Source organism: Crassostrea angulata, chromosome 1 (genome assembly GCF_025612915.1).
Source record: "Crassostrea angulata isolate pt1a10 chromosome 1, ASM2561291v2, whole genome shotgun sequence".
Classification (NCBI taxonomy): Eukaryota; Metazoa; Mollusca; class Bivalvia; order Ostreida; family Ostreidae; genus Magallana; species Magallana angulata.
In genome coordinates, this window is record NC_069111.1 from 39,920,614 (window position 1) to 39,936,379 (window position 15,766).

The 15,766-nt window shown below is 31.3% G+C and overlaps 1 protein-coding gene across 1 annotated transcript; it reads right to left on the reverse strand.

Moving 5' to 3' along the window:
- Positions 1-5,325: 5,325 nt before the first annotated feature.
- Positions 5,326-15,444, reverse strand: LOC128158582 (protein lifeguard 3-like). Its single transcript, XM_052821522.1, has 12 exons — positions 15,341-15,444; positions 13,317-13,371; positions 12,600-12,773; positions 12,407-12,504; positions 12,122-12,186; positions 11,759-11,815; positions 11,556-11,646; positions 11,422-11,459; positions 10,935-11,022; positions 10,540-10,644; positions 10,233-10,280; positions 5,326-7,215 (listed from the first exon to the last, which is right to left on the reverse strand). Exons 2-12 carry the CDS (start codon positions 13,360-13,362, stop codon positions 7,069-7,071), a joined length of 957 nt encoding a protein of 318 aa, XP_052677482.1. The 5' UTR covers positions 13,363-13,371; positions 15,341-15,444; the 3' UTR covers positions 5,326-7,068.
- Between the last annotated feature and the right edge of the window lie 322 nt (positions 15,445-15,766).

The window sequence follows — 15,766 nt, forward strand, 5'->3', positions numbered from 1 at the left end:
TTAGTAAGTTCTGCCGTGAAAATACTGTAATATGTTAATATTAGAGTAGTAAGTAATATAATTATGTATAGTTTTCTTTAAACAACGAATTTAAACAATAAAATTAAAGATCAATCTTATTTTGAAATGAAATGAATAAAAACAAAATAAATCATTATTTTTAAATTTCAATTTCCCCATTGGATGACCCTTTACTGGTTCCGTTCTGATCCACAAAGTTTCAATAACCCCTGGGTACATTTGGGTAAGCTTACCGTTTCCTTGTATATAGAAAGGCCGATGTATCCGTGTTCGCGTAACGAAATGATGCTTTACCTTAAAGTAATGGAGCATGTACATCATGAAATAGAGAAATGACCTACAGCAAAGACTTATTCACATCACGTTATTAAGTTTAGACATAACGTCATAAACTTATGACATCAAGTTATAAAGGTTTGACATAATAAAACGATATATTTACACCATGTAATAAAGTGTTGATAAAATGTAAAAATGCATTGATATCATGTAATAAAATGTTGACATAATGTAAGGATAGAATCGCGATACGTACTGCGGTGTTGATATAAGGTAAGGATATATTGATATCATGTAATAAAATGTTGACATAATGTAAGGATACATTCGCCCCATGTAATACAGTGTCGAAATAATGTCATGATGTATTGACCTTTGGTTGTACAATGTTGGCATAACGTAAGGGTGATTTTAGATCACAACATAAAAAGTTGACATAATGTAAAGACATGTTTACTTCACCTAACGTGCTTTTGACATCACGTAATAACGATTTGACCTAGCGTAAAGATATATTCACACCACGTAATGGACTTTGACATAATGTAATGGTAATTTGACATAATGTACCTATAGTCTAATGCTATAAGGCAGCCATGGCGTTCCATAGATTTTGTACTATATAACCCATAATACAAATGACGCCAAAATGAGGCGTCAGCGGGGTTTGCTTATTTTTATTGGAGTATATATCTAATAGTACGATGGCTAAAAATTATATAAGGAATAAGGAATCATTCTTTGAGTATTATGAGGTGATAATTTTGGTCGGGGCGTGATCAAATCCAATAAAGCCCGAAGGGCTTTATGATAGATTTGAGCACGCCCCGACCGAAATTATCACCTCATAATATTCAAAGAAAGATTCTTTATTACTTATATTTATATAATTTTAAGCCATCGCACGATTAAATCTTTTTAATATAAATAAGCAAACCCCGCCGGCGCCTCAATTTGGCGTCATTTGTATTATGGGTTATATAGTACAAAATCGATACGTAGTGTTATCACAGACAAAGACACTGGATAATGAAAATATATAAATATAAGTAATAAGGAATCATTCTTTGAATATTATGAGGTGATAATTTCGGTCGGGGCGTGATCAAATATATCATAAAGCCCTTCGGGCTTTATTGGATTTGATCACGCCCCAACCAAAATTATCACCTCATAATACGTACTCAATTTAAAGAATGATTCCTTATTCCTTATATAAGATAACGTTACAATGTTTATAAACATATAAAATAAGATATTCCATCATATAATACTTCCAATATAATACAATGTAATACTGTAATAAATAATGATGCAATATGATATTGTAACACATGATATGACATTGTATCGTATTATACATTAATTAATTAACACAAAAGACAATTCATAATATATAATTTATGATACAATATCATATCACATAATGCATCACAATATTATAACATTATATGATATTATATTAATGTGTAGTATAGTATATGATTCTGTATTGTATGTGTATTATATTTGATACATATTATGATATTATATCGTATGATACAATATAATTTGATACAACATTGTATCATTTATATTACAATATCATGTGATATTATATAGATAGTGCCTGTTTTGGAGGTTAACAGTTGAAATTGACTCCCCGAGAAAACCATTGTCAACCGACGAAGCAGAGGTTGACAATGGTTTATGATGGTTATATATTATGATATTGTCTTTTGTGATCAATTAATGTATAATACGATAAAATGTATTGTTATACTTTCATGTTAAATACTGAAATCTGATTGGTTAAGACGCAGTTAATAATATTTACTATTACCCTCAGCGTTAGCAACGCACTTGGCAACGGGTAACATTAAAAAATATTACATGCGCGAAAATTATGCGCGTACGGTTCGCTGTAGAATTCACGTTATTCCTATATAAAAGCAGTAAAATTTTCTTAAAAATTTTAAAAAAGACATTCAGTATAACAAAATAAATAGTGCCTGTTTGGGAGGATAACAGTTGAAATTGACACCCCTCGAAAACCATTGTCAACCTCCGCTTCGCGTCGGTTGACAATGGTTTTCTCGGGGTGTCAATTTCAACTGTTACCCTCCCAAACAGGCACTATTTATATAATATCATGTGTTACAATATCATATTGCATCATTATTTATTACAGTACTATATTGTATTATAAATGAAGTATTATAGGATGGAATATCTTATTTTATATGTTTATAAACATTGTATCTTATAATAGGATGAAATGAACATATGACTTTCATACAATTTCTTAACATATATGATATACGATATTGTGTCAAAACAGTATCCATGAATATCCAAGATCATTAACAAAGATTTTCATATAATTTAATAAAGATGGTCTCATAAAGGTGATGCCTCATAAAGGCCCTATTTATTTTATTATACAGAATGTGTAAATATTAATATGTGTAAATATTAAAGAAAATTTTACTGTTTTCACCTAGATATACGTGAAATCTACGGCGAACCGTACGTGCATAATTTACGCGCATTGTATCAATTTGTTTTATTATACTTTTATGTTAAATACTGAAATCTGATTGGTTTAGACGCAGTTAATAATCCGTTCTATTACCCTCAGCGTTAGCAACACACTTAGCAACGGGTAAAACAACGAATTGTTACATGCGCGTAAACTATGCGCGTACGGTTCGCCGTAGAATTCACTTTATTTCTATATAAAAGCAGTAAAAAACTCTCTAAAATTAAGACATTCAGTATAATAAAATAAATAGTGCCTGTTTGGGAGGATAACAGTTGAAATTGACACCCCGAGAAAACCATTGTCAACCTCCGCTCCGCGTCGGTTGACAATGGTTTCCTCGGGGTGTCAATTTCAACTATTACCCTTCCAAACAGGCACTATTTATATAGTGTTACCTGTTGCCAAGTGTGTTGCTAACACTGAAGGTAATAGAACAGATTATCAACTGCTTCTAATATCTAAACCAATAAGTATTTAGGCCAAACGTGAAAGTATAATAAAATTATATATTATATAATTATAAAAACCAATATCATATTATGAAATATCCTATCATATTATATAAATAGTGCCTGTTTGAGAGGGTAACAGTTGAACTGTTACCCTCCCAAACAGGCACTATTTATTTTGTTATACTGAATGTCTTTTTTAAAATTTTTAAGAAAATTTTACTGCTTTTATATAGGAATAAAGTGAATTCTACAGCGAACCGTACGCGCATAATTTTCGCGCATGTAACATTTTTTAATGTTACCCGTTGCCAAGTGCGTTGCTAACGCTGAGGGTAATAGTAAATATTATTAACTGCGTCTTAACCAATCAGATTTCAGTATTTAACATGAAAGTATAACAAGATATAATATCATATATTTATACAATATTTTATCATATGATACAAAATTATATATTGCCATATCATATGAAACAATATCATGTGATCAAATAATATAATATATAATATTGTATCATATGTTAAAATATTGTATAAATATATCATAATACATTATCATATCATATAATGTTGTAATACAATATACAATACTATACATACCAATATCACGATACAATATCATATTATCATGTACCAAAAATTGATACAATATAGCATATAGTATCATAGAACTTTTTACAATATATGATATAATAGTCTATCATGTAAAAGACTAGTGTATCATATCATACAATACTATATGATAGGAATCATGTTATATCATTTAACAACAAACACATCTATCAAGCAGGTTTGAGTGAGGTAGGAGATTTTTTTAGCATCCTTGATAATTGAGATCAGACTCTGCATCTAAAGCTACCTCTATGATCTCTTGTATATAGTTTAATCAAGTATGCAAGTTTGAAATAGTACTATTATCAATAAAACATGTGACCTGTTCCAAAATAATTAAACCTAATCCAGCATCCAAAACCTTTGGCTCAGATTCAGCATTTAAGCCTGTCAGGTGCATCAGTAACATAAGATGCAGCAGCATCCATGCAAGTTTGGTGAAATTAGGACCAGTAATAACTAAGATATATTTTTTAACATCCTTGATAATGGAGATCAGGCTCTGCATCTGAAGCTACCTCTGTGATTCATTTATATTATAGTTAAATCAACTATGCAAGTTTAAAATAGTACCATTATCTATTAAACATGTGACCTGTTCCAAAAAACTAAATTTCATCCAGCATCCGAAACCTATGGCTCAGATTCAGCATTCATGCCTGACTGGTGCATCAGAAATATAAGATGCACCATCTATGCAAGTTTGGTAAAGTTAATACTAGAAAATAACTAAGATATAATCATCAGAGGGCACCTGCTCCAAAAACTTTAACCAGCTTTAAAAACCTTATCCTCCTCCAGCATCCGAAACCTATGGCTCATGCAGATTCAGCATTCAAGCCTGTCTTGTGCATCAGTGTCATAAGATGCACCATGCATGCAAGTTTGAAGTTAGGACCAGTAGTAGCTTAGACACTGCTATCAAAGGGCACCTGCACCAAAAACTTTGCACTGACTTATTTATACCAAACGCTGCATGACCAAAACTGTTGTCCAGGATGAAAAAAAAAGCAATAACAAGAGGTTTTATATGCAACTTGCAACCACACAAGTATATACAGAAAAATTCCATGGTTGATCAATTAAAGAACTGCGCAGATGTAGACTTCAATTGAAGATTTAAAGATTTGAAAAAAATATATGAAAGGGGGTCATTGTAAATGGAGCTGCAATTAGGTAGCCCTCTCCCTTAAAATATCATCAGATATAAACAATCAGAGAGAGCTTCATGTACATTATTGCAGCTAGAGTGAGTAGATATTATTTGTTGTCTACTCTTAAAACTAAAACCATTTTTTGAGAAAAGGTTGAATCTTTTACATTTACCAGTATATTGTAGCTTTGTATCAACATAGGATACCCTATTTTTTACAAGATATTTATTGGTTAATATAAGTCCCCTTTTCTTAAATTAGAATAACACAATTACTGTCCAATATAATTTTTTGAAAACAATGATTTATTACATAAAACAACTACAAATGTACATAAAAATTGTTATAACGTAACCACATTATACACTGTATTTAACAGAGGCTATGAAGGATCTAACTGAGAATTTTAAATGACATGGAACTTTAAAAATCAACACTTAAATGATATCTGTCATTTTAGGACAAATAATGGCACAAAATTTACATTTCGAAAATGGTCAGATTTTAATTCTCAAAACGTGTTTTTGACACTATCAGTTAAAAAATTGGGAAAATATTACCTGATCTTATGGGAAAATTATAATTTGGTTATAGTCTCTTCAAGGAAATGCTAATTAACATTATTCCAGATTTATGACAAGAACAATATAAGAGATATTAATAGCGTCATGATAAAAATAAACTTGGAGGAAAAACATGTGCATGGCAAAGGACAATGATTGAAAACAAAATAAAACAAATATCTGCTTCTATAAATACAAATTTACCCACAAATCACACACAAAATTGTAAACATAGAGTGTTGAGGAAATGACAGTGAGTAAATAGTGTATTGGGTCCCAATACAGATAAGCTAGCAGACACACAATTTTAAGGCTCAACAACCCCTTTCTTTGCCTGAACTGTAACCAAATTGACTCCAACAGCTAATAACATTTATTCAAAGCAGATTACTTCTGCATCAACATATTTTCATCTTAATAAAAGAATATACAAAAATTTAATCATTTTACGTTCCACATAGGTTGTAAAACCCTTATGTGCCTTCTTCCAAAAAGGAAAAGGAACGATTTTAAAATCAAAATTAAGAACACCAAATGCGTATCCCAAAGTCTGTCAGTTTTCAAATAAAATTTCATTAGAAATTCAGGCCTATGATAGGATTTTATTCCCTTATAAACATTTTTTCAAAATGAGAATTTATCTAATACAATATTTAATGATTTATGAGCATTTTAATATAAACGGATAAAGATAATGATTAACATTCTCTAACAACCCACAAAAAATAGGCTTTTAACACAGATTGTCCAACATGTTTTTACAACAGAAAACAATACAACAAATGTAACATTACTATAAAATACTAAGTGGAAAGAATACATGCATCTTCAGACTGATAGCTACAAACATTAATGATGTCAATCTTGTACTAAAAGGCAGCTTATCAACATGTACATTTGCCATTTTAATCAAGTAATAGGAAGTGTTACGGTGAAATGAAATAAAGCAGAATTATTTAAGTAGAGCTAGCTGTGGCCTAAATGTAACATACACTGATGCAAAACATAAAATCTGGACCTCTTTGTATTTCCAGTAGTACGTGCTTTAATACAGGTAATGCCGAGTAAACATGATAACATTAAGCAACATACTTTGTACAATACAACTGACCCATAAGGATCTGAAAAAAAAAACGTTCTTCTTACAGGTAATATTTTTTTCTTTACTATACCAGTGATTCAAATTGTGGAAATGCCAAAAGAAAAACTACCCTTTTATTTTCATTTATACATCAAAGCCTGTTTGCCAAACAATTTTAACTTACCGGGTATTTCAATTTTAGTTTTCAAAACTGAGAATCCAAAGAAATTATGAATACCATATCCATTTGTATTTACATCTAAAATATATTAATCTATTTACATCTTTTAAAAAATTGTGTCTTTTAAGTTATGAGATAGGGTGGTTTCAAAATTTTAAGCTACCGATTTGTTCAATCCTTGGAATCACTATTCAAGTATTGTCTAGTTGCTCTTTCCAAAAATGGAAAGAATGATAAGGAAAAGATAGACGATGTCAATGTAGATCTGGAGGGCACCGTAAATGTACTCCTCTGGGTCCAATTCATGCTTCTTACCCCCAACAACCATCTGTGTGTCATAGATGAGGAACTACAAATAAATGGTAAAAATATTAACAACAGCAACAAAATTTCCATTCCATAAAATACCGTACTACAAATGCATTGATATTAGCAATAATATAAATGTTTTTGAATTACATATTCAGGTCCTTTTTAAAAAAGAATTTTAAGCCTTGTTTATTGATACAAAACAAAGTATCTTAGGGTTGCATCTCTCTTATAACAAGACCTCTGATGATATACAGGTTCTTGTCAAGCATTAGAAATACTTTAAGTTAAGCATTTTAGAGATTCAAAATTGCAAAATTAAATTTGAAAATTTTGATCTGAAATCATGACCATGCCCCAACAAAAATATTGTTTGGTTCTGACACCCTATGTGCAACTGATATTGAAAACAATTTTAAGGTCTAGTTTAACATGGACATGCAGTCTCTTTAAGATTACAGTAAATGCATATCTCGCAATTTATCATGAAATAATCTTTCATAATCAATTAATTTTGATAAAAAGCTTTGTATACAGCAAAGCCTGAAAGGCAGCTGAACTTTACAAATACTCAATACACAGATTTAAACAGAAGTGATTGAGAGTAAAGTATGCAAACAAAGGTTTGATAAGTCTACAACATTACGTGTCATAAATTACTACATGTACCATTATATTCCTCTACTTCTATAACTTTATAGAGAAGACAAAGTACTTGGTAATGCTATCATGATGACAAATCAACAGATTTTAGGAATATGATTTATCTCTCAAATCCTGTTTTAAAGAAATGCCGATTCCTCAAAGTAAGATAAGAAAATAAATGAAGACATCCAAGCTTAAACAAACAGAATAGCAAGTACCCTTTTTGTTTTTCGTTAAAATGCTGAAATAAATTATCAGTTCTTAGATGAGTACACGTTGTCATGTACATGTATAAGTATAATGTCCCAGAACTTGATTTCTTTAAAACTCTGACTTCTATGTATGTTATTTCTTTCAGGAATGTCATTTAAAACGACGGTAATGAAATGTTCTGTACGAAGCTCCAACAGCCACAAAATATTCAAAGAACAATAGCAATTACTGGACGTTTTCCTTCTTAAGAATCAAAGAAAAAACTTAGAGACAGGCCAAAAAGAGTTGTTGATGTCTGTCCATACAACTTGTTGAAAACTTTATGACTGAATTCCATGCACTCTGTTTGGTATGGCTTTTATCGGATATAGTTCATGTACAATAGATCTACACAGTCATTATAGAGTGTTCTATTGGTTGAACAACAATGAAAAAACATTTGTATGGAGCAAATTAAAAGAATTTTTGGTGGAAAACCATCAAAAAGAAAATTTTTGAAAAATTATCCACAGAAACAAAAACAGAAGATGAAACAGCTGAAGAAGTACATGAAAAGTCATATCAAAGATAATGTACAAAAAATCGTTCAAGTATCTGGAACCAAACAAACTACAACATCAATGTGAACTCAAGGCCTCAACTGGTTTTTTGCTTCTTCTCCATAAACCATTTTGTGTGCAATCAGATCCTGTCATGTATACACTGATGCAGCAAATTTTAATCCATTATTTGTTTTAAATTAGAAAAAATACTTATCAAAATTTTTTCTTTATCTGTACATATAAAATGATTATCTCTCTGAAGGAGGTAACACTAAACTTTGGAATTTGTGGACAGGTGTACCGGTAATCAATACATACAATGTACTTGTATTCATACATGCTATGGTACAGTGTACATTGTTTTTAGCTTTTGATATGTGAAATCTTTATGAATACAATTTAATTGTACAAATTACTTCTTCATCATTACAATTTATATCAGTTTTTTAGATTTTATTCTGTTTATTATTGATAATTATATGCGTTCATTTTGGTGCATAATGCTACCGGTACATGCATAGTTCTTCTGTCCCATTTATGGACTGTTTTTCCTTCAAACAAATTTATTAACCATCATCAGGAGGGGATGAATCTTTACGTTGTTGAAGATTATTCCAATTCTTATGTATTGTTAAAAAGTAGGATTTTTCAATCCAAAATGTTGTTTAACTTCAAAAATAGGGTTTAAACATGGTTACCGGTAATTGTGCTTTCAGTTTTCTAATTTCAGATTCAACAGTATACAAATGAAATGAAGAACACTATTCATGAATGTTTGACACCTACATATTTAGAGAAGAAACATTTTCCATCAGCCTTGAATATCAAGAGTGATCTAGGAAGTGAGCACAAATCTAAATAAATAACCTAGTTCTTCTTCCCAAAAATGGAGAGAACAATGAGAAAGAGGTTGACCACATCGAGGTAGAGCTGAACAGCTCCGTAAATATACTCCTCCGGACTCAGCTTGTGCTTCTTATTACCCACAATCATCTGGGTGTCAAACACTAGAAGCTAGAACAATACAAAGACACAAGGAACCCAGTCATCAGATCACATTACGGTATTTACAATTCCCAAACAATCCTGTCTGAACTCATTTTAAATGCCTCTGATAATTATGGGTAGAACATAGAAAAGTAAAACAAAATGCATGCATATAAATACAATACATGTTCATATTATATGTAATAATATATATTATAGTAGATACCTGGTACTTCTACTTTCAGTTCAAATCAATTTTTTAATCACCAATGAATGCATCATCAATGATACTTAGTCCTAGTACATTTGTACCACAAAGCCAACATTTAACATTTTGGGTTAATTAATGAAGATTCCTGCTATATTCTAATCATTTACTGTCAAAATATATGTAAAAATGAGATTACCTAAAAACTTTCCGATGTTAGAAATATGCATTACACCAATAGCTGTGTTATGTTTAGAACTAGCAGATCACAGACTTATCAGTGATAAGACTATTATATATATATATATATATATATATATATATATATATATATATATATATATATATATATATATATATATATATATATATATATATATATATATATATATATATATATATATATATATATATATATATATATAGTTAGTATGTAATTTCTGGATCGGACCACAGACTTACCAGTGAGAAGACCAGGGCAGCAAGTCCTCCCCAGACACAGTCAAGGATCTGAAAAAAATACCAACATAGAGCGTCAGTGGCCCTTACAGCTAATCTATACTTTCACATGTATAACTGTTTCCAATATCAATGCTCCATTCAATTATTAAATTATTTCAATAATTAATGCTGGTGCAAATTTCAGAGCATAACAAGTAGCTTACCGGTATATGCCAGTTTACATGTACCGGTATATGAAGTTGTGAGTTCACATATATGTAACTCAATCAGTAGATGTATTAGAAAAGATGAGGAATAATTGACTTACATAGCTGTATCCAACGGTGAAGTAGACAATCATGACAGACCAGCCGAAAAAGAAAAGTACCATCACCAGGGCGAACAGGAGGCCGGAGCACATGGTGAAGTCAATCTACAACAGAGGACACAGAGAAATGTATTCTGATCTATAAAACAGTCACTAAATACTACATAGAATTTGCATGTACCATAATTATCATTGCTTGAAAAACATCTATCATTTTTTTAGTTCAGCATTGTAAATTATAGGGTAATATTTGTGATGTTTTCAAAAAGATGGTGCAGAAGCTGCATAGCTCACCTGGTAACCAAGCTTTTTCTGTACTCACAACAGTTCAATCATTCAAATCAAATATTAAAAATTTAAAATAAATATTTTACCAGTAAAACATAGAACACTACCTTTGTCTGGATGGCGAACAAGGAGATGGACAGACACACCGCCGCGGTGATTCCTGCTGCCACAAGGACAGAGTTGGTGGAGTAGAAGCTGCTCAAAAGAATCCATTTAAAGTTACTACAAAATCACACAAGCAACTGATATCCCATTCCTACTGCATATGCAAGTAAATTAGTAAAGAAATTCATTGTTTTCTTAAGTGCCAAGTATTCAATGAATTTAACACCAAATTTACACCATTATGTAAAATATTAGAAATATGCCCCAAACACATTAGACACTATGAGATAAGACAAGTTGTGTTACCTTTCATGTAATATTTCAAAAAATAAAACATTTACTATTTGTATGTTTGCATCTTAAATCTAATGTCTGAGAAAGAAATATATCTATGCAAATGAAATACATGTACATGTATGTATGAAGAGGAAATTAACAACATTAAATATCTTTAATCTACATTGGGTGAATTCTTAAAAGACGACTTGCCTACTAATTGTTCCAACCATCCAAGACAACGCAATAGTCTGAAAAATATACCATGTCATGTTAAAAATAGAAATTTATTGTAACCTTTTCTTTAGCAATAATGATAGCGGATGAAGCTTGCTCTAAGAACTTACAAAGATTCCCAGGCATATGAAGTTTCCTGGGGTTTTCCGTCTGACAGAGGGAACACAGACCAGGACAAAGTATGTAACAAGGAAAATCCCACTGTAAAAACAAACAAGATGTTCATTTCTTTATTCCTTTATTTTACTAATACTCTAAACTTTGACTAGTAAAATCCTAGATGGTAACAACAAAGTATCAAAGACCGACTTACTATCCCAAGTAGTAGAACCAAGCTCCAGTAGTCTGCATCCATTCTTTAAGAGGTTTCCTGAAAGAAAAACCAGTCAAAATATGAGCATTCTTTGTCATCTTATAGATTATATGAATGTCCAAATCCAGTTTAGCTCATTTCCTGAGAACAGTGCAAGTTGTAATTATTATTTATTAGTCTATCCAAAGTATGAAATTTAGAATAATCATAGAATGAACAGTTTGTTGGTCCAAACTTATGCATAGGACCCAATACCGATAGTTTTTTGTGAGTACATTGAACTTATATATATTAGTACTCATCCCATGAAATAATTCAAACATTTGGTCTATCTCATACTTATACTGATAATGTTTTACTTACACATAAGAAAACATGAAAGCAAATCCAAAAGTCACCAACAACTGTACCATCAGTACCAGGTACACCTAGGGTAAAAAGATATACAATGTAATACGCAAATCACAAATCTTTTTCTTTATAGAAATATAAACTCAGAAATAAATTTCATTTTTAATAAACTGAATTACTATAGTACTCATGTTGATGTAGAATTGCAGTTGAACACACAATCAATAGATGGACCAAAGACCTGAAGTTTTAGAGAACCATTAACTTGTGTGTCAAGATCTCTAAAACCCCTTTTACCTTTCTGATGAAGCCACGTCTTACTGCTTTATCACTGAAGCTCCCCCCAACAAATGTTGGCTCGGGGTCACGAGATTCTGGTTCAGGACTTCCATAGCCTAAAATCAGAAATTATCAACTTCTGTTCATTAAACGACAAACTCAAATGTTAAATGGAAAAATTGTGCTTGACAAAGAAAAAACTCAAACATACCATAATTAGTTGGCTGATTATACCCTGCTCCATATTGAGGAGGGTAGCCACCTGTTTGGGGTGGATATCCTGCCTGTGGTGGATATCCTGCCTGAGGTGGATATCCTGCCTGAGGTGGATATCCCGCTTGTGGTGGATATCCACCCTGATTTTTTGAGTCATCTGGTGGGTAGCCTGAAAGATAATTTAAATTTTTGTAAGTATTGGAAAGAAACTTTTGTTTTTGTTCTTTTGTGATTAAAAGGTTACTGCAGTAAATGCATCATAATAGACATACTGGCTCTGTGTGTATGAACAAAAGAAAAAATCACTTTTCATGACAAAACTTAGCACTTTCTACATTCCAAAAGATATGACTAAAAGTATAGAGTATGCAGCTAAACTTTATTTTCCAGTATTTCCTACCATCCAGCTGGGAAATATGAGTTTTCTCCACTTTTTTGCCAACCCTGCTTCTGAAGATTTAACCTGATTTTCAGTATGTATGTATATATTATCTTTTGAAAAATACATAAAAGTGATGCAGAAGACTCTCAGGACAAAGTATAATTAAAATAATAAACGAGTTAATGTTCGGTTTAATATTACAAAGGTAATTTCTTTATGCCACCTCAATCTAATTTAAATGAATTATCTAAAAGTATCATCTGTTTCAAATGTCTTTTCAAAATGTAACTTTTTCTTACATTCAAAATAATCTAGTTTATTGATTATTACCTGCAGCCTGGTTGTAGGAAGGTGGAGGCATTGCTGGAGCCGACATAATTCAAACCTGTTAAGAAAGAAAACAAGTTAACTTGGTGTTTGAATAATATACACTCCACAAAACTTTTAAGTGTTCACCAAGTATAATGTATTTCCTATACAAAATAAGCACATATATTGTTGATGTACAGTCATTTTGGGTTATCCAATCACTCCTAGTTTTGTATTTCTGGAAAGTTAAAATCATTGTTTGCATTGATTGTGACAACATATCATTTTTTTTTGGGGGGGGGGGGCATTTTAATTACTGGTACCTCTTAGAAATATCAAAAAGTTACCTTTTAATTAATACACTAAAGAAATAGCATTAGTGGAATTAGCTCCTTGTCAAATCTGCTATATCAAAGATTTTAGTGATGAAGATCTAAGGTATCACCCTATACATACGGTAGTACAGTACTTTTTTTAATGTCTGAACATTGGATATAAATAAGAACTGTAACTTTGGGTAGCGTCAATTTAGCAAATTACTGTTGGCTTTGCATTGGTGATCATTTGTTTTGCATTGAAATCTGTTGATTCTGCAAATGAGTCTGTTGAATTTGTTAATAGCTATTGGTCTGTTTCGTATTTCAGTATGCTTTTAAAAATCAGTCGTTTGTTTCAAATTTAAGTCTTTTTTACCTTTCCTGCTGCCCATATGTAACCCTGCATGATTACATCATGAAGAGAAATATGTCAAATCAAAATATTTGTTTACACCAATAAAATCATATGAGTTTTTGGAAATGCATGAATAAGTGGAAATTTAATGCTAATGATGAGATAGACAGGAGTCCCTTGTAATTATTTTTGCACTTTATGAAAACTGTCTCAGATTTCTTTGAAAATTTCAACCACATCTTCTCAGTGACTTGCATGAATGTTTTGTAAAACCAATTGACATTTCTACTAGCTGGATTATACATACTGGGTACGAGTCGACTTTTAAAGTTATAATCAAATGTTTGGATTCGAGTGGACTACAGAGTTTTAGGTACAACAAGACCATTTGATTACAAGTCTGTTTGGGTATGAGTCATTTTGGGTACAACTTCACTTGATATATGCAGTCATACTTCCTTATCTCGAACTAGATGGGACTGTTTAAAACTTCGAGATATCCGATTATTTGAAATATCACGGTTAAAATAATTAAAAAATAATGACTGGGATTTACAAATTAAATTGAAATATATCCATTGTAATCAAGATATTACTTTTGGTTTACTTTGGGTTTACTCAGGATTTGGTTTTGGGGTAAATTGTACGCACAGAAGCAGACTTGTCTTTTATCTTATCATCTAACTGCCTGTAATTCCAGCCAATCATATATTTCAAATACACATGTAGCCTCTGCTTTCAGGGGTATACTTCTGATCAGGGTGGTTTACTCTCTGTGTCCACTCTGGATTTACTTTGGGTTTACTCTGGGTCCACTCTAGTAAACCCAGGTTACTTTCTGTTAGGTTTGGTCTGATCAGTGCTGTATATATATGAATGTATGACTATGTGTTTTATGTATGTATTGCGCAATGCAATTTTATAACAGATCATGAGATACTGACATCAAAGATGTACAGTAACTATCGTATCGAAGAAATTCAAAACAGGAACAATAACAAAAAATAATAAAGAAAAGAGTGTAATATATACAAATAGACAAGGGAAAAATGATATCACCTTTTTAAATCTGGATCAGGTGTTATTATACAAAAAAAAAAGCTGACATACTGTAATAATTTCTTTTCGAATTTTCGAAAATTGTAAAATAACATTTAACATATTATCTAATCTTGTAAGATTAATATAATTGTGAATACTAAAAATCTACGTAAATTTTAATAGGGAGGCCAAGGTTCAGAGACAGGTCAACGCTGTTAAGGTGTCAGTCAACTTCCTACTCTGCGAGAAATCTTTGGTCTACACCACTGCATACATTAATGTCACCACAAATTAAAAGTGCGAAAGTATGCAGTAAATAAATGTATACTCACGCTTATGTACTGTTTCCGATTTTAAAATACTTGAACTAAACAACAAGGAACTCTATCTTCCCTTTTCGCCTTTGGGGTTTCCCAGGCAAGATGTGAGTGACGTCACAAATTATTTAACCGCGATTCCGATCCCGATCAAATTAAGCTGATTAAACACATCACCTTGATATTTCATAATTGAGAATAAACTAACTAGCAATTTTCTTATTATGATAAAAGGAAAATGGTCATTTTTGTTAAAACATATAAAATAATTTTACTCATTTTTTTTCATAGGCCAACCTGTGAATTTTTTATTTACTTTTATTTCTAATGCACGGAGAATATTAAAATTTGAAAGCACGCTGTCTACAACCAAAACCCACAAATCTTAGTAAAACAACATTATGATTTCTTTGAAAGAAAATAAAAAATCTCAAACAAAGA